This window comes from Stegostoma tigrinum, chromosome 18 (assembly GCF_030684315.1).
Source record: "Stegostoma tigrinum isolate sSteTig4 chromosome 18, sSteTig4.hap1, whole genome shotgun sequence".
NCBI lineage: Eukaryota > Metazoa > Chordata > Chondrichthyes > Orectolobiformes > Stegostomatidae > Stegostoma > Stegostoma tigrinum.
In genome coordinates, this window is record NC_081371.1 from 60,474,081 (window position 1) to 60,493,335 (window position 19,255).

The 19,255-nt window shown below is 44.4% G+C and overlaps 1 protein-coding gene across 5 annotated transcripts in view; it reads right to left on the minus strand.

Annotated features, from left to right (window-relative positions):
• LOC125461040 (uncharacterized) overlaps positions 1 to 19,255 on the minus strand; it is a 168,533-nt gene that overhangs the window by 137,059 nt on the left and 12,219 nt on the right. For all 5 annotated transcript variants that reach the window (XM_048549352.1, XM_059652251.1, XM_048549349.1 and 2 more), the window contains exon 2: positions 12,810 to 12,881. In XM_048549352.1, coding sequence (XP_048405309.1) covers positions 12,810 to 12,881 — 72 coding nt within the window. The remainder of the gene's footprint in view (positions 1 to 12,809; positions 12,882 to 19,255) is intronic.

Genomic DNA, 19,255 nt, shown 5'->3' on the forward strand with positions numbered 1-19,255 from the left:
CTATATCTCCCACAATTCCATTCCTCCGCATTTTGTACAATAGCCTACTGTGGGGAACCTTATCGAATGCCTTGCTGAAATCCATATACACCACATCAACTGGTTTACTCTCATCTACCTGTTTGGTCACCTTCTCAAAGAATATAGGACAGATGTCAGAGGTAGTTTCTTTACTCAGAGAGTAGTAAGGGAATGGAACGTTTTGCCTGCAACAGTAGTAGATTCGCCAACCTTAGGTACATTTAAGTCGTCATTGGATAAGCATATGGACGTACATGGACTCGTGTAGGTTAGATGGGCTTGAGATCGGTATGACAGGTCGGCACAACATCGAGGGCCGAAGGGCCTGTACTGTGTTGTAATGTTCTATGTTCTATGTTCAATTAAGTCAGGACAGCACACATGGCCCTAAAAATCATTAGCCCAAATTGTTGCAGTTAATAAGTGACAGATGGTATTAGGGGAGGCAATAGCCTCATGCTATTGTCTTTGGGCTATGAATCCACAGACTCAGGTAATGTTCTGGGGACTGGGATTTGAGTTTTTCAGACAATTGATTTATGGTTATCATCAGGTTCTTAATTCCAAACTTGAATTCACAAGCCAGCATCTGCCTTGGGCAAGGTTTGAAACCATACCCCTGGAACATTATCTGGGTCTCTCAATGAATAGTCCAGTGACTAGGCTACCACACGCCCTAAGGACCAGAATTTGAATCCTGCCAGGGCAGACGGTGGAATTTGAATTCAATAAAGAATCTGGAATTAAGAATCTAATGATGACTGTGTTTCCACTGTCGATTGTCAGAAAAACCCATCTGGTTCACTAATGACCTTCAGGGAAGGAAACTGCCATCCTTACCTAGTCTGGCCTACATGTGACTCCAGACCCACAGCAATGTGGTTAACTCTTGATTACCCTCTGCGCAATTAGGGATAGGCACATTTCATGAATGAATAAAAGAATTAAATAAAGACAAAAGGCTAAAACAGTAGGAGATCCCAAGTATTGGGAGAGATAGAAAGAAGAGCAAGAGGATACAAAAAAGTAGTGAGAGGCATAAGGTGTTTCTTTAAAAAAACTCCAGGGGTTCAAGGACAACACTAAATAATTTTGCAAATATGTTAGGATGATTAACGTGACGAAGAGAAATGGGACCAGAACAGAGAGACAAGTTACATCCTAACAGAAGTGAGGAAATGGTAGACAAATTAAATATATGTTTTATATTAATTTTCACAACAAGGATGGAGGTAGCTTTCCTTACACGTTTGGCAATTTAACAATGAGCTGATGGATGGAACTAATTGATTTAATATCAGTTAAAACAAATTGGTGATTGTGAAATAAATGAGATGAAAGATTTTAAAATAGTGCTTCAAGACACTGGTCATGGCTCACATCAAATGTAGCCTCCCAGCTTGCATCGAGCCCTTGCAATTTTCCACCTGGGCCATCAGGTCCATGGTCGATGCCAGTTCCCTCACCCCTGGAATATCTGAACAATAAGGACACTTACATCAGGCTTCTCTTTATGGACTACAGCTCTGCCTTCAACACTATAATCCCAACCAAACTAATCTCCAAAATTCGAGACCGAGGTATCAGCTCTGCCCTTCGCAACTGAATCCTCAGCTTCCTGGTCCACAAACATCAATAGTGAAGATAAAAATACCAACACCTCCTCCATGACAATCCTCAACATCAGCGCCCCACAAGAATACTTCCTCAGTCACCTACTGTACTCCCTGTACACTCATGATTGTGTGACCAAATTTCATCTTGTTTGCTTTGTTGACATTGATGGAGAGATTGCTTTCGTTACGCCACAACACCAAGCCCCCTATCTCCTTCCTGTATTCTTTTCTGTCATTGCAGGCTGGATATCAAACAACGGTGATGTCATCAGCAAACTTGTAGATGGTGTTCATGAGGAACATCAGATCAGCCATAATCCTATTGAAATAGCAGAGGAGGATTGAGGAGCTGAAATACTGTTCCTTTTTCTGGACGTCTTATGGTCTATGGTCATGAATGATGCCTTATAAATAAGAGTTATTTTCTGCTCTTCTTTAAACAATACAATATTAAAATGCTCATCAATAATGAAATAGCAAAATGTCAGATGACACCATGATGAGAGTGACAGCGTAGTTGTCATGGGGTCTTCAACTTTCCAAATATTGACCGGGAACACTATAGTTCGAGTATTATAGATGGGTCAGTTTTTGTCCAGAGTGTGCAGGAGGGCTTCCTGACACAGTATGTAGATAGGCCAACAAGGGGCAAAGCCACATTAGATTTGGTACTGGGTAATGAGCCCGGCCAGGTGTTAGATTTGGAAGTAGGTGAGCACTTCGGTGATAGCGTTCATAATTCTGTTACGTTTACTTTAGTGATGGAAAGGGATAGGTGTATACCACTGGGCAACAGTTATAGCTGGGGGAAAGGCAATTACAATGAGATTAGGCAAGATTTAGGGAGCATAGGATGGGGAAGGAAACTGCAGGGGATGGGCACATTAGAAATGTGGAGCTTATTCAAGGAAAAGCTCCTGTGTGTCCTAGATAAGTATGTACCTGTCAGGCAGGGAGGAAGCTGTAGAGCATGGGAGCTGTGGTTTACGAAGGAGGTGGAATCTCTGGTCAAGAGGAAGAAGAAGTCTTATGTTAGGATGAGATGGGAAGGCTCAGTTAGGGCGCTTGAGGGCTACGAGGTAGCCAGGAAAGACCTAAAGAAAGAGCTCAGAAGAGCCAGGAGGAGTCATGACAATTTGTTGGTGGATAGGATCAGGGTAAACCCTAAGGCTTTCTATAGGTATTTGAGGAATAAAAGAATGACGAAAGTAAGATTAGGCCCAATCAAGGATAGTAGTGGTAAGTTGTGTGTGGAGTCAGAGGAGATAGGGGAAGCACTAAATGAATATTTTTCAACAGTATTTACTCTAGAAAACGACAATGTTGTCGAGGAGAATACTGAGATACAGGCTACTAGACTAGGTGGGATTGAGGTTCACAAGGAAGGGGTATTAGAAATCCTACAGAGGGTGAAGATAGATAAGTCCCCTGGGCCGGATGGGATTTATCCTCGGGTCCTCTGGGAAGCCAGGGAGGAGATTGTCAAGCCTTTGGCATTGATCTTTAACTCATCATTGTCTACAGGAATAGTGCCAGGCGACTGGAGGATAGCACATGTGGTTCCCCTGTTCAAGAAGGGGAGTAGAGACCACCCTGGTAATTATAGACCAGTGAGCCTTACCTCAGTTGTTAGTAAAGTGTTGGAAAAGGTTATAAGGGATAGGATTTATAATCATCTAGAAAATAATAAATTGATTAGGCATAGTCAACATGGTTTTGTGAAGGGAAGGTCGTGCCTCACAAACCTTATTGAGTTCTTTGAGAAGGTGACCAAACAGGTAGATGAGAGTAAACCAGTTGATGTGGTATATATGGATTTCAGCAAGGCATTCGATAAGGTTCCCCACAGTAGGTTATTGTACAAAATGTGGAGGAATGGGATTGTGGGAGATATAGCAGTTTGGATCGGAAATTGGCTTGCTGAAAGAAGACAGAGGGTGGTAGTTGATGGGAAATGTTCATCCTGGAGACCAGTTACTAGTGGTGTACCACAAGGGTCGGTGTTGGGTCCACTGCTGTTTGTCATTTTTATAAATGACCTGGATGAGGTGTAGAAGGATGGGTTAGTAAATTTGCAGACGACACTAAGGTCGGTGGAGTTGTGGATAGTGACGAAGGATGCTGTAGGTTGCTTAGAGACATAGATAAGCTGCAGAGCTGGTCTGAGAGGTGGCAAATGGAGTTTAGAACATAGAACATAGAACAGTACAGCACAGAACAGGCCCTTCAGCCCACAATGTTGTGCCGACCATTGATCCTCATGTATGCACCCTCAAATTTCTGTGACCATATGCATGTCCAGCAGTCTCTTAAAAGACCCCAATGATCTTGCTTCCACAACTGCTGCTGGCAATGCATTCCATGCTCTCACAACTCTCTGTGTAAAGAACCCGCCTCTGACATCCCCTCTATACTTTCCACCAACCAGCTTAAAACTATGACCACTCGTGCTAGCCATTCCTGCCCTGGGAAATAGTCTCTGGCTATCAACTCTATCTATGCCTCTCATTATCTTGTATACCTCAATTAGGTTCCCTCTCCTCCTCCTTTTCTCCAATGAAAAGAGATCGAGCTCAGTCAACCTCTCTTCAAAAGATAAGCCCTCCAGTCCAGACAGCATCCTGGTAAACCTCCTCTGAACCCTCTCCAAAGCATCCACATCTTTCCTATAATAGGGCGACCAGAACTGGACACGGTATTCCAAGTGCGGTCTAACCAAAGTTTTATAGAGCTGCAACAAGATCTCACGACTCTTAAACTCAATCCCCCTGCTAATGAAAGCCAAAACACCATATGCTTTCTTAAAAACCCTGTCCACTTGGGTGGCCATTTTAAGGGATCTATGTATCTGCACACCAAGATCCCTCTGTTCCTCCACACTGCCAAGAATCCTATCCTTAATCCTGTACTCAGATTTCAAATTCGACCTTCCAAAATGCATCACCTCGCATTTATCCAGGTTGAACTCCATCTGCCACCTCTCAGCCCATCTCTGCATCCTGTCAATGTCCCGCTGCAGCCTACAACAGCCCTCTATACTGTCAACGACACCTCCGACCTTCGTGTCGTCTGCAAAGTTGCTGACCGATCCTTCAATCCCCTTATCCAAGTCATTAATAAAAATTACAAACAGTAGAGGCCCAAGGACAGAGCCCTGTGGAACCCCACTCATCACTGACTTCCAGGCAGAATATTTTCCTTCTACTATCACTCGCTGTCTTCTGTTGGCCAGCCAATTCTGTATCCAGGCAGCTAAGTTCCCCTGTATCCCATTCCTCCTGACCTTCTGAATGAGCCTACCATGAGGAACCTTATCAAATGCCTTACTGAAGTCCATATACACCACATCCACAGCTCGACCCTCATCAACTTTTCTAGTCACATCCTCAAAGAACTCGATAAGGTTTGTGAGGCATGACCTACCCCTCACAAAGCCGTGTTGACTGTATTTGATCAAGCCATGCTCTTCCAGATGGTCATAAATCCTATCCCTCAGAATCCTTTCTAACACCTTGCAGACGACAGACGTGAGACTTACTGGTCTGTAATTGCCGGGGATTTCCCTATTTCCTTTCTTGAAGAGAGGAATTACATTTGCCTCTCTCCAGTCCTCAGGTACGACTCCAGTAGAGAGCGAGGATGCAAAGATCTTCGCAAGTGGCGAAGCAATTGCATTTCTCGCTTCCCAAAGCAGCCGAGGACAAATCTGGTCCGGGCCTGGCGACTTGTCAATCTTAATGTTTGACAAAATTTTCAGCACATCAGCTTCCTCTATCTCTATCCATTCCAGCATGCACACCTGCTCTTCAAAGGTTTCATTCACTACAAAATTTGCTTCTTTCGTAAAGACAGAAGCAAAAAACTCATTTAGGGCTTCCCCTACCTCCTCAGACTCCACACACAAGTTCCCTATGCTATCCATGATCGGCCCTACTCTTTCTTTGACCATTCTCTCATTCCTCACATAAGTGTAAAATGCCTTTGTGTTTTCCCTGATTCCTTCTGCCAAGCCTTTCTCGTGCCCCCTCCTGGCTCTCCTCAGACCATTTTTGAGCTCCTTCCTTGCCTGCGTGTAATCCTCTCTAGCTGAACTTGACCCTAGCTTCCTCTACCTTATGTAAGCTACCTTCTTCCTTTTCACTAGAAGCTCCACCGCTCTCGTCATCCAACGTTCCTTTATCTTACCCCTTCTTGCCTGTCTCAGAGGGACATATTTACTCATCACTCGCAACAACTGTTCCCTAAACAGTCTCCACATGTCTATAGTTCCCTTACCATGGAACAATTGCTCCCAGTCCATGCTTCCTAACTCATGTCTAATCGCGTCATAGTTTCCTCTTCCCCAATTAAATATCCTCCCATTTTGCCTAATCCTCTCCTTCTCCATAGCTATGTAGAATGTGAGGCAGTTATGGTCACTATCACCAAAATGTTCTCCCACCACAAGATCTGATACCTGCCCCGGCTCGTTTCCGAGCACCAAGTCTAGAATGGCCTCTCCCCTCGTCGGCCTGTCAACATACTGCGTTAGGAAACCCTCCTGAACACACCTTACAAAAACAGCTCCATTCAAATCTTCTGCTCGAAGGAGGTTCCAATCAATATTAGGAAAGTTAAAGTCACCCATTTACAACAACCCTACTGCGTCCACACTTTTCCAAAATCTGTCGACCTATGCTTTCTTCAATCTCCCTGCTGCTATTGGGGGGCCTGTAGTAAACCCCTAACGAGGTGACTACTCCCTTGCTGTTCCTAATTTCCACCCACACTGACTCAGTAGGCAGATCTTCCTCGACAATGGAAGCTTCTGTAGCTGTGATACCCTCTCTGATTAGTAGTGCTACACCCCCTCCTCTTTTTCCCCCCTCCCTATTCTTTTTAAATGTTCTAAACCCTGGAACATCCAGCAACCATTCCTGCCCATGAGAAACCCATGTCTCTGTTATGGCCACAACATCATAGCACCAGGTACTGATCCATGCTCTAAGTTCATCACTTTTATTCCTGATACTCCTTGCATTAAAGCAAACACACTTTAACCGATCCCTTGGTTCCTTCCCACTAGCTGGTCTACCTCTTGCTACTGCCTCACCTGCATCAACTCTCACCTCCGGTATACAGCTCAGGTTCCCACCGCCCTGCCATACTAGTTTAATGCAGACAAGTGTCAGGTGATGCACTTTGGTAGGAGTAACCGGAAGGCAAAGTACAGGGCTAATGGTAAGATTCTTAGTAGTGTAGATGTGCAGAGAGATCTCGGTGTCCATGTACACAGATCCTTGAAAGTTGCCACCCAGGTTGACAGGGCTGTTAAGAAGGCATACAGTGTTTTAGCTTTTATTTATAGAGGGATCAAGTTCCGGAACTAAGAGGTTATGCTGCAGCTGTACAAAACTCTGGTGCGGCCGCACTCGGAGTATTGTGTACAGTTCTGGTCACCACATTATAAGAAGGATGTGGAAGCTTTGGAAAGGGTGCAGAGGAGATTTACTAGGATGTTGCCTGGTATGGAGGGAAGGTCGTACGAGGATAGGCTGAGGGACTTGAGGCTGTTATCATTAGAGAGAAGAAGGTTGAGAGGTGACTTAATTGAAACATATGAAATAATCAGAGGGTTAGATAGGGTTGTTAGGGAGAGCCTTTTTCCTAGGATGGTGACGGTGAGCACGAGGGGGCGTAGCTTTAAATTGAGGGGTGAAAGATATAGGACAGATGTCAGAGCTTTAGTGCTCCTGAGATGCTGCTGGGCCTGCTGTGTTCATCCAGCCTCACATTGTATTATCTCAGATGTCATAGGTAGTTTCTTTACTCAGAGAGTAGTAAGGGAATGGAACGCTTTGCCTGCAACGGTAGTAGATTCGCCAACTTTAGGTACGTTTAAGTCGTCATTGGATAAGCATATGGACGTACATGGAATAGTGTAAGTTAGATGGGCTTCTGATCGGTATGACAGGTCGGCACAACATCGAGGGCCGAAGGGCCTGTACTGTGCTATAATGTTCTATGTTCTAATGTTCTATGGAGTCACATGGGCCAGACCAGGTAAGGTTAGTTTTCAGACGTTTCGTCACCATTCTAGGTAACATCATCAGTGAGCCTCCGACGAAGCTCTGATGATGTTACCTAGAATGGTGACAAAACGTCTGAAAACTAACCTTCCAGCTCAGCGAGCAATCTCACATCCAGAACCTCAACCTGAGCTACAAATCTTCTCAAAACTCGCTAGACCAGGTAAGGACGGTAGATTTTAGTGTTGTTAATAAACAAATGTGTCCTGATGACAAGTGACAGTGGCTTTATGGTCACCACAAGGCCAGCTTTTAGCCCCGGGTTGTTGATCAATTCAACAGCTTTGATGGAGTTCAGACTCATGTCCCTGCAACATTAGCCTAGGGTTCTGGGTTCCTGGTTAAGTGACACTGCGATGACAACATGACTTCTCCATTGTAATCCATATCACCCAGACCCTCGAATATTTTCCAATGGTTTTTAATTTTTGTCCTGATGCTTTCATCCAGAAATTGTAAATCAATACAAGAGGATTGTTTGTTAAAGAAGTGAAAAGGAAATGGGAATTTCCTTGATGGCTTTAGTTGCTTAAATGTACAATAAATGTTAATTATCATTGCGGCCTATGTAAGTCTGCCTGCACACCGTTCCAAGCAGATAAACACCATCTTTTATTAAGTCCTCTTTAACCTTTGCCAAACAAAAACTAAATTTAGAACAGGTGATTTACAGACTCAGAAAATGAATTGAAGTGTTCTTATTAAATGGCAGTTGCTAATCACCAGCATTCACAAGCTACGTCCTAACATTGTGCTCTAATTATAGTACAAGTGTTTCTAAAATTACCGGTTTATTGTAAAACCCTTCCAGTGTTCACACATGCCTAGTTGTGTTCTTTTTTTACTTCCAGTCTTGACTATTCCAATACTCTTCAGATTTGCCTCCCACCCTCTGTAAATATGAGCTTGCCCAAACTCACCCATTACCTCTCTGGCCTCTGGTGTGTCCCATCCAGCAATGTCTCTCCAGCTCCTATTTCCTAAATCCTTGTCTCTTGTCCATTCCTGTCGTTTCACTGGTCAAACTAGCTCCATGATTGAGAAAACATGATGTAGAGCTGGATGAACACAGCAGGCCAAGCAGCGTCAGAGGAGCAGGAAGGCTGACGTTTCGGGCCTCGACCCTGCTTCAGAAATGGGGGGAGGGGAAGGGGGTTCTGAAATAATTAGGGAGAGAGGGGGAGGCGGATAGAAGATGGATAGAGGAGAAGATAGGTGGAGAGGAGACAGACAGGTCAAAGAGGCGGGGATGGAGCCAGTAAAGGTAAGTGTAAGTGGGGAGTTAGGGAGGGGATAGTTCAGTCCAGGGAGGACGGACAGGTCAAGGGGGCAGGATGAGGTTAGTAGGTAGGAGATAGGAGTGGGGCTTGGGGTGGGAGGAGGGGATAGCTTCATGCTCCCACAAGGAGCTCGAACAGTTCAACCACTTCACCAACACCTTCCACCCCAACCTCAAGTTCACCTGGGCCATCTCTAACACATCCCTCACCTTCCTGGACCTCTCTGTCTCCATCTCTGGCAACCACATAGAAATTGATATCCATTTCAAGCCCACCGACTTCCACAGCTACCTAGAGTACCCCTCCTCCCACCCACCTTCCTGCAAAGATTCCATCCCCTATTCCCAATTCCTTCGCCTCCACTGCATCTGCTCCCAGGATGAGGCATTCCACTCCCATAAACCTCAGATGTCCTCACTTTTCAAGGACCACAACTCCCCTCCTCGGTGGTCGAGAACGCCCTTGACCGTGCCTCCCGCATTTCCCGCAACTCATCCCTCACACGCCCTATCCGCAATAACAACCAAAACAGAATCCCACTCTTCTTCACATACCACCCCACCAACCTCCGAATACAATGCATCATCCTCTGGCATTTCCGCCATCTGCAATCTGATCCCACTACCAAAGACATTTATCCCTCCCAACCCTTATCTGCTTTCCAGAGGGATCACTCTCTCCGTGACTCCCTTGCCCGCTCCACCCTCCCCTCCAGCCCCACCACACCTGGCACTTTCCCCTGAAACCGCAGGAAGTGCTACAACTGCCCCCACACCTCCTCCCTCTCCCCCATCCAAGGCCGCAAGAAGACTTTCCACATCAAGCAGGTGTTCACCTGCACATCTGGTAATGTGGTATACTGCGTCCGCTGTACCTGTCGTGGCTTCTTCTATATTGGGGAAACCAAACAGAGGCTTGGGGACCACTTTGCAGGACACCAGCCCTCGGTTTGCACTAAACAACTGCACCTCCCAGTCACGAACCATTTCAACAATCTTCAGACAACATGTCCATCCTGGGCCTTCTGCAGTGCCACAACGATGCTACTCGAAGGTTACAGGAAACAGCAACTCATATTCCGCTTGGGAACCCTGCAGCCCAATGGTGTCAATATGGGCTTCATAAGCTTCAAAATCTCCCCACCTCCTACTGCATCCCAAAACCAGCCCAGCTCATCCCCACCCCCCCCCAACCTGTCCTTCCTCCCACCTATCCCCTCCTCCCACTTCAAGCCCCATTCCCCATCTCCTACTGACCACCCTTATCCCGCACCCTTGACCTGTCCGTCCTCCCCAGACTGACATATCTCGTCCCTACCTCCCCACCTACACTCACCTCTACTGGCTCCATCCCCACCTCTTTGACCTGTATGCCTATTCTCCTCCTATCTTCTCCTCTATCCATCTTCGATTCACCTCCCCCCCTCCCAATTTATTTCAGAATCCTCTTCCCCTCCCCCATTTCTGAAGAAGGGTCTAGGCCTTCATCAGAAACGTCAGCTTTCCTGCTCCCCTGATGCTGCTTGGCCTGCTGTATTCATCCAGCTCTACACCTTGTTACCTCAGATTGTCCAGCATCTGCAGTTCCTGCTATCTCTAACTCCATGATTGGATTCCTTGTGGCTGTGACCATGATCTATTATTGCTCCTCACTCTATCATTCAGCACAAAAGGAGATCACTCCATCTATTGAACACGTGCCAGCTTTTTTGCTCGAGATATCAATTCATCTCATTCTCCAATTATTTCCCTATATCCTTGTACGATCTCTTCCTCCAAGAAGGATCTAGGTGTCCTAATAAAAATAACTCCACAGAGGCTAGTATCCTGTCACCAAGTCACCCCTTACATGCACAGTCCTTGACTATCGCATTGCGTCTTCAGAGTCAGGCCTCAGATTGTCAGTACCTCTGATACGCACTCACCCTTTTTTAGTTGTCAGCCAGGGCTCCCTGATTGGACCAGATTAACAGCCCCCATGCAGGGAACTCATACTCATTGGGGTCCACCTGGCTGACCTTATTACAAAAGGCTGGCATGCAGGTACAACACATAATGAAGAAGGATAATGGGATAATTCCTTTACTATGAGATGAATTGAACATCAAAGGAGGGCTGTTACAGGGCATTGGACAGACCACATCTTCAGTACTGTGTGCAGTTTTGGTCTCAGTAAGGAAGGATCTAAGGGTATTGGAGGTAGTTCTGGGGAGGTTTAATAGATTGATCCCTGGGATGAATGGGGTGTTTGTTGAAGAATGGTTGGATAGGCTGGGCTCACCTCCACTGGAGTTTAGAGAGTGTGGGGTGATTTGATTGAAATGTATCAGATCCTGAAATGGTCTGAACAAGGTGGATGAGGGAAGGGTGTTTCCACCTGTGGGCCAGTCCAGGACATTGTTTAAATATGAGAGGTCACCATTTCAGGATAGAGAGGAGGACATTTATTTTCTCTCATAGGGTTGTGTGGCTTTGAAATTCTCTGCCTGAAAAGGTGGTGGAAATAACAATTAAATATTTTTAACATAGAAAGTAGGAGCTGGAGTGGGCTACTTAGCCCTTCAAGCCTGCGCCACCATTCAATATGATCATAGCTGATCTTCCAATTCAGTCCCCTGTTCCCACCTCCTTTGCACACTGAAGGCAGAAATAGGTAGATTCTTGCTAGGTAGGTCATTAAAATTTAACAGGGGTAGATGGTATATGGAATTCAGAACACAAACAGATCAGCAATGATCTGATTGAATAGGGCGTAGGTTTGAGGGGCTGAATGGCCTCCTGCGCCTGTTTAATATGTTCCTAAGTATTTATCTAATTGTATGAGTTGCAGCTGTTTCACATGGAGCTACAATGGGTGAGTACACTTGAAAAAACCTAAAATCTTCACATTGTTTTTTATTGTTGGCAATCATGACCAGTTCTAAAAGTTTTAATTACAAAATCCATTGCCACGTGCCATCATTTCCTCTGAAGCCTTGTCTCAATCTGTTCTTTTGAATTACTCTGGCCAAAAATCCTGCGCCAAACTAAATACTGCCACCTCAACACTACCACTAACATTCTGCCTTTCACACTCAGGCCTATTGGGCATTCTGAGCAAGGGTCACCGGACCCAAAACATTAGCTCTGTTTTTCTCCTTCACAGGTGCTGCCAGACCTGCTGAGCTTTTCCAGCAACTTTGTTTTTGCTCCTCTCCCGACCCATTCTGTGTTGGGAGAGTCAGGCTGTACTGTATGCAGGTCCCACGCGGGCTGGCCCACTCAGGATCAGGATGGAGGGGATACTGCAGATTTGGAGATGCATCTGTCAGATGATACTTACAGCTGAGTCCTCCTGTGCACCACCCAGTGCTATTTTAAAGACAAACAGGAGAGTGACCCCCTGGTGTCCTGGGACTGTGTTATTGTTTGTGGGAGCTTGCAGTGCTGCATTTCCCTAATTTGCAGCAGACAGTAGGTTTGAAGCTTATTTCATTGGTTATGTCCTGAGGTGGTGCTTGGTACTATATGAATGCATGTCTTTTCCTTTATGCAGTATTCTAATTACATATGCAACACATTGCATGTTTCAGACACAAGCTGGAATGCAATGAATTAAATCTGGATCAGTTGGCAGCATATTTTGAAAAAGGACAGAAGACGGCAAGAGTGGACCCATGTGCAAATCACGAGGACCACTATGCCTTCAGATTGGGTTCCCCTCCCAGAATACCATGATGCTCTCCTCAACTCGTGAGAATATCTAACCTCACATTCACTGTAACTTGAAAACATTGCAACGTCCATGCAGCACAGGAGGCAGGGTAGAGATATTCTGCTACTTACAGGCTCATGTTCTGACTCTGCTCGATTCCACAGTCTGGCACTCTTCACAAAGCTGAAATAGGATGGCTGATTCTGCAAAGCAAACATATTACAGTCATGTTCTAAATTCAACAAACAAGCTCATCGTTATGTTGTTACACTATTATTTGTAATGTGAGGGGGGATTGTCATATGAGTTTGTTTCATTCATTCACGAATGAAGGTATCACTGACCAGGCAGCATTTATTGCCCATCTCTAATTGCCCAGAGGGCAGTTCAGAGTGAACCACATTGCTGTGGGTCTGGAGTCTTGTGTAGGCCAGACCAGGTAAGGATGGCAGTTTCCTTCGCTAAAGGACATTAGTGAGCCAGATGGGCTTTTGTGACAATCGACAATGGATTCGTGGTCATTATTATGAGTGTATATGGGGGACCAAAATTACTGCCCTCATTATGTAAGAAACAAGGTTCGTACCAAGACCTGAAAGAAACACATTCGATGAAGCTCTAGCATTTGAGCTGAAAAGTATTATTTGGGATTTAAATTAAAAGACTAATACTCAAAGAACAAGTTTATATAGTCTGATTTGACAATCCAGTCCTTAACACATGATTTCCCAGCTGTGTTATATCTCACAGGGAGTAAAGGTGGTATGCCTGTATGAGACATGCTCATGTGTGACCTAATAGTACAAAGGTCTCAGAATCCATTTTAACTGTAGCCACTTGAAGCATGACATAGCAATGAAAGAATGCTTCCGTTTATGACCACATAGTTTAATACTTGCCGAGACGCTGAAGTGCCTGTGACTGCAATTACATACATATCAGGAGCTGTTACAAATGTCTGTTGCATCCTTCAATACCTAGTTACCCATGTCAAGTTCTTGAGCTACAGGAGTTTGCAGAAGCATTGGCGCATCAGGTGAAAATACCCAGCAGGAGGCAAAAATCCCACAACGTGGGGCTGATGGTTCTTCTCCCTTCCCTTAATGCTCCAAATAAAATGTCCAGTTTGGGAAAACTGTAATATTGTCACACCAATAATATCACAAGTGGTTCTGAAGAAGAATCATCATAGACTCAAAACATTAACTCAGTTTCTCTCTCCACAGATGCTCCCTGACCTGCTGAGTTTCATCATCACTTTCAGTTTTGGTGACAGAGGTTATGAATTCGGAAGGTGCTGTCCAAGGAGCCTAGGTGAGTTGGTGCAATGTGTATTACAGATGGTACACGCTGCTGCGACAGTGCAGCTTCCATGGAGCGGGGTGGGGGGGATTGTTGATGGTGATAGATGAGGTACTATTCAAGCGGGCTGCTTTGTTCTGGATGATATTAACATTCTTGAGTGTTGTTGGAGCTGCACTCATCCAGGCAAGTAGGGAGTATCCCATCACACTCCTGACTTGTGTCTTGTAGACGGTGGGCAGGCTTTGGAAACTTAGGAGATGAGTTACTCATTGCAGGGTTCCTATCCTCTGACCTGTTCTTGCAGTCGCTGTAATTATATGGCAAGTCCAGCTGCGTTTCTAGTCACTGGTAACCTCCAGGATGTTGATAGTGGAAGATTCAATGATTGTAATGACATTGAATGTCAAGATTTAATGGTTAGATTTTCTTAGGCAAAACTACACAAAACATTGCAGGCAGTCATTGGGTTGTGAATAGATTCTGTTCCTGAGACTGTTTGCAAGTCAACTTGTACACATGTTGGAACACCATACAGAACAATATAAAGCAACTGTTCATACTGCAGGAAATGTTCATGTATCAGATCTTTAAAATTTCTCTTCAGAATGAGATCATGTCCATTAGTAAGAGCATTTATAAGTCAGACATTCATAAATCAGGGATCTCCAGGACTTGCCACTTTTTAGCCCAGGCCTGAATATTATCTAGATCTTGTTGCGGTCGAACATGGACTGCTTCAGTATCTGAGGAGTGGTGAATGGTAGGATCCAATTAAAGTTTGTCACATTTAGTATGGAGATATGCCACACAATACAGTGAAGGGTATTCTCAAATGTGAAGGTGGGGATTCATCTCCATAAGGACTGTGCAGTGGTCACTCTTACCAATATTCTCACAGACAGATGCATCTGCAGCTGGCACATTTGTAATGATGAGGTCAAGTATATTTTTCCCTCTTGATGGTTCCCTCACCACCTGTCACAGATCCAGTCCAGTGGCTATGTCCTTTAGGACCCGACCAGCTCAATCTGTAGTACTGCTGCAAGCCACACTTGGTGGTGGACATTGATATCCCCCACCCAGAGTACATTTTGTGGCCTTGCTGTCCTCAGTGCTTCCTCCAAATAGTGTTCAACATGGAGGAGTACAGGTTCGTCAGCCAAGGGGATCAAGAGGATAGTAGTAGACAATAATTAGCAGGAGATTCCTTATCCATATTTGGCTGGATGCCAATGATCTCATGCAGTGGTGTGCATATTGGACAGAATCATGCTAAAGAAACAACCAAGTTTACAAAATGAAGATACACACATTCTGAATTCAAGATTGTGTCCATTTTTATTTCTTTATTCATTCATGGGATGAGGGTGCTGCTGACCAGGCAGCATTTATTACCCGTCCCTAATTGCCCAGAGGGCAGCTCAGAGACAACCACATTGCTGTGGGTCTGGAGTCACATGTAGGCCGGACCAGGTAAGGATGGCAGTTTCCTTCTCTCAAGGGCATTAGTGAACCAGATGAGTTTTTCCCCAACAGTTGACAATGGATTCGCAGATATCATTAGATTGTTAATTCCAGATACTTATTGAATTCAAATTCCACCATCTGCTGTGACAGGATTCAAACCGAGGTCCCCAGAACACTATCTGGGTCTTTGGATTAATAGCCTAGCGATAATACCACTAGGCCATTGCTTCCTCTCTGCTCTGCTCAGCTCAGGCATTAGTCAATGTGTCTCTATCTTCTGAAGCAGCATGTAGTATGTCAGTTACGAATAGTGTCCTAATTCTCTAACGTGTTTTTAGTTGTAAATCATGGCTAAGTGGATACATCATTTAATTTTTATCTTCTTTTCAAAGTCTACAGCTCTTCTATCCCTATTGCTGTTGTCTTACCCCAGGCCTCTTCAAATCAGCTTACTGTTATCAGTTACTGCAGGAGAGAACTAGCATCTCTGAATTTTACTCAAATAACATTACAATGTCAATGAAAAGTGTTTCCTGTCAGCTTTTGAGGGCCAAAAGCTCAATGGTATTTCTGAACAAAGCCTGTAGTAATCATTAGAGATAATGGGAACTGCAGATGCTGGAGAATCCAAGATAACAAAGTGTGAAGCTGGATGAACACAGCAGGCCAAGCAGCATCTCAGGAGCACAAAAGCCGACGTTTCGGGCCTAGACCCTTCATCAGAGAGCTTCTGATGAAGAGTCTAGGCCTGAAATGTCAGCTTTTGTGCTCCTGAGATGCTGCTTGGCCTGCTGTGTTCATCCAGCTTCACACTTTGTTATGTGTAGTAATCATTAATTTCCTCACCAATTACTCCCTTATACAATATTTTTGTTCAACTCTGCTTGTGAATTTAGTTGATGATAAAGCTCATCATGCAGAACATGTGTTGGTAAATCTTATTACCATTGTTAATTTTTCACCATTCCCAAACACGTTCCCATAGGAAAATCTTGCTGCCAGTTCTGCCAGTTGGAATGTTATGGGTTGGTGGCTGTCCCTCTCATAATCATCCCTGCTATTTATTCTGTCTTCTGATGATTGGGAACTAGGCTTCAGAGAAAACAGTGAGGCATAAATGTAAGAAATGGAGATGAAATTTTGGTGCCTCAATCCTCTGACTTTGCTAGGTTCAAATGGCAAATTCAGTGTATATGCTGCGATGAGAATATGCTTTCTTTTGCAGTGAGTTACTTTGATATGGAATTTGTTTGCTAATTAGACAACTTTGACAGATTCAATTAAAAATATACTTGGAAGCAGTGATTTGAAGGCGGTGGGAAAAGGGTAGGTGGGTGGGTGGGTGCATGAATGGAACCTTGACTCAGCCTAAGATTCAGCAAAAGAGCAAATGCAAGATGTCCTCCATCTGTGCTGTGTGATTCCATATCTTGCAACAATTTTTGGAGGTATCTTGAGTGAATGCAAACATGTAGGCCAGACCAAGTAAGAGTTCCTAAGTGAACTAGATTGGTTTCTATAAAAACCAATTATGGTTAGATAGGCTCCCATTAAGCTTTCTAAAGCAGATTTTTAAAAGCCTTTGTTGATTTGGAATTTCACCATCTCTCAAGGTAGGATTTGAACCCAGCCCACTGGAACATTAGCCTAGGACACTAGATTGCTAGCCCACCAACATTACCACTAAGCCACTGACTCGCTCCCACTTATGTAAAAAATCTGAAATTGAAAGCTAGTCTCAGTTATGGTCCATCATATCTACCACCTATTTCACCAACATGCTTCAGGGAAGGAAATCTGAGATAACAAGGTGTAGAGCTGGAAGAACACAACGGGCCAAGCAGCACCAGAGGAGCAGGAACGCTGACATTTTGGGTCTAGACCCTTCTGTTGTTTTTACATGTGGCCTGTGTGTGACTCCAAACCCACAGGAACGTGATTAGCTCTTATCTGCTCCCTGGGCAGTTGGGAATGGGCAATAAATGCTGACCCCGCCAGCAATACCCACATCCCGTGAATAAATTAAAAAAGACAACCTAGAGTGAAAGAAAAGTGCTTTCTAGAACAACAGAAATATACAGAAAACAGGGCTTAGAGCATCCAGCACCACAGAGGGACCATCAAAATGACAAACACCCGATTGTGGGATGACATTCCTCATACTTTCACATTTGGGAAAACTAAAAATGTTTTATTAAGAAACTTTAACTAATAGAAACACAGCCAGACATGTGAATAAAAATAATGAGTCATGCCCACAAACACCTTGTCAACAGACACTGCCTGGATAGTGATCACCCGCCAGAGGAAAGAGCCAAGCAAACTATTCTATCAGACACCTAGGGCAGCCCACTGCTGAGGGCAGGTCCACACAGTCCTTGGACAAGCATGGCCTTGGTGGGGTCAATATTCCAATTGAGTGACCCGACTTGAGGTGTGACCTTCTGTTCCAAGGACCTGGGTCAAGGAGGTGCATAAAAGTGTCAAGTTCAGGGAGACTGGGAATGCAGCCCAAAGTGTGGTCTAGTCAATCACAGGAAGATCTATCGATGGAGTCACCACCTGGTAATGAGTTCCTGCGTGTGAGGACCCACTGGTGTGAATACAGTTTGCCATTGTTTGGTGCATTAGCAATGGAGAACTGTACTAAGTAAAAATTGTATTCATAATTGTGCATAGTATCAGAGATACCAAAGTATGCAGCAAAGGATATTAGGATGTAGGGTCATCCACCTTGTTATTCTTTAGTAAACACGATAAGATCAATACTCTTTAGTAAACGTGATAAGATCAACAGAAGTAGGCCATTCAGCCCATTGAACCTGCTCTGCCATTCAATGAGATAATGGCTGATCTGATAATTCTCAACTCCACTTTCTGGCCTTTTTCCCTATAACCCTTGATTTCCTTCCTAGTTAAAAATCTGGCTAGCTCAGCTTTGAATGTATCTAACAACCCAGTCACAACAGCTTTCTACAATAAAGAATTCCACAAATTCCACCCCCTCCGACAGAAGAAATCCCTCCCCATCTCAGTATTAAATGGGCAACTCCTAACTCTGAGGTGATTCCTCTTAGATCCTAGACTTCCCTATAAGTGGAAACAATTTTTCCACATCTATCCTTCCAAGTCCCCTCAAAATATTATATGTTTCAACAAGACTGCCTCTTATTCTTCTGAATTCCAATGAATACAAGCACAACCTGTTCAACCTGTCCTCAGAAGACTAATTTAGTTTAGTTTGGGAAACCTGGTCAGAATGGTTCAGTGCTGCTGACTCTATGACTCTCCTCATTAGACAGTCCCTTCATTCTTAGGATCAGCCTACTGAACCTTCTCTGGACTGCCTCGAATGCCACTTTATCGCTCCTTAGATAAGGAGACCGAAACTCAACAATACTCCAGCTGTGCTCTGATTAGTGCCTTGCAGCAAGACTTCCCCACTTTTGTACTCCATTCCTCTAAAAATAAAGGTCAAAGTTACATTTGCCTCCCCTATCACCTGCTGAAGATAGATGTTAGTTTTTTTTGTCAGTTATGTACAAGGATTCCGAAATGTTTCTGTAGCTTTCTGCAATATGTTCTCCATTCAAATAATATTCAGCTCCTCCCTTCTTCCTGCCAAAGTGCATACCATCATAATTTTTTTAAATAATCCCTACAGTGTGGAAACAGGCCCTTTGGCCCAACAAGTCCACACTGATCCTCACAGCATCCCACCCAGACCCATCCCCCTAATCTAAACATTGCTTCTCCACATTATATTCCATATTCCAATTTGTTGAACACTCACTTAACCTGTATC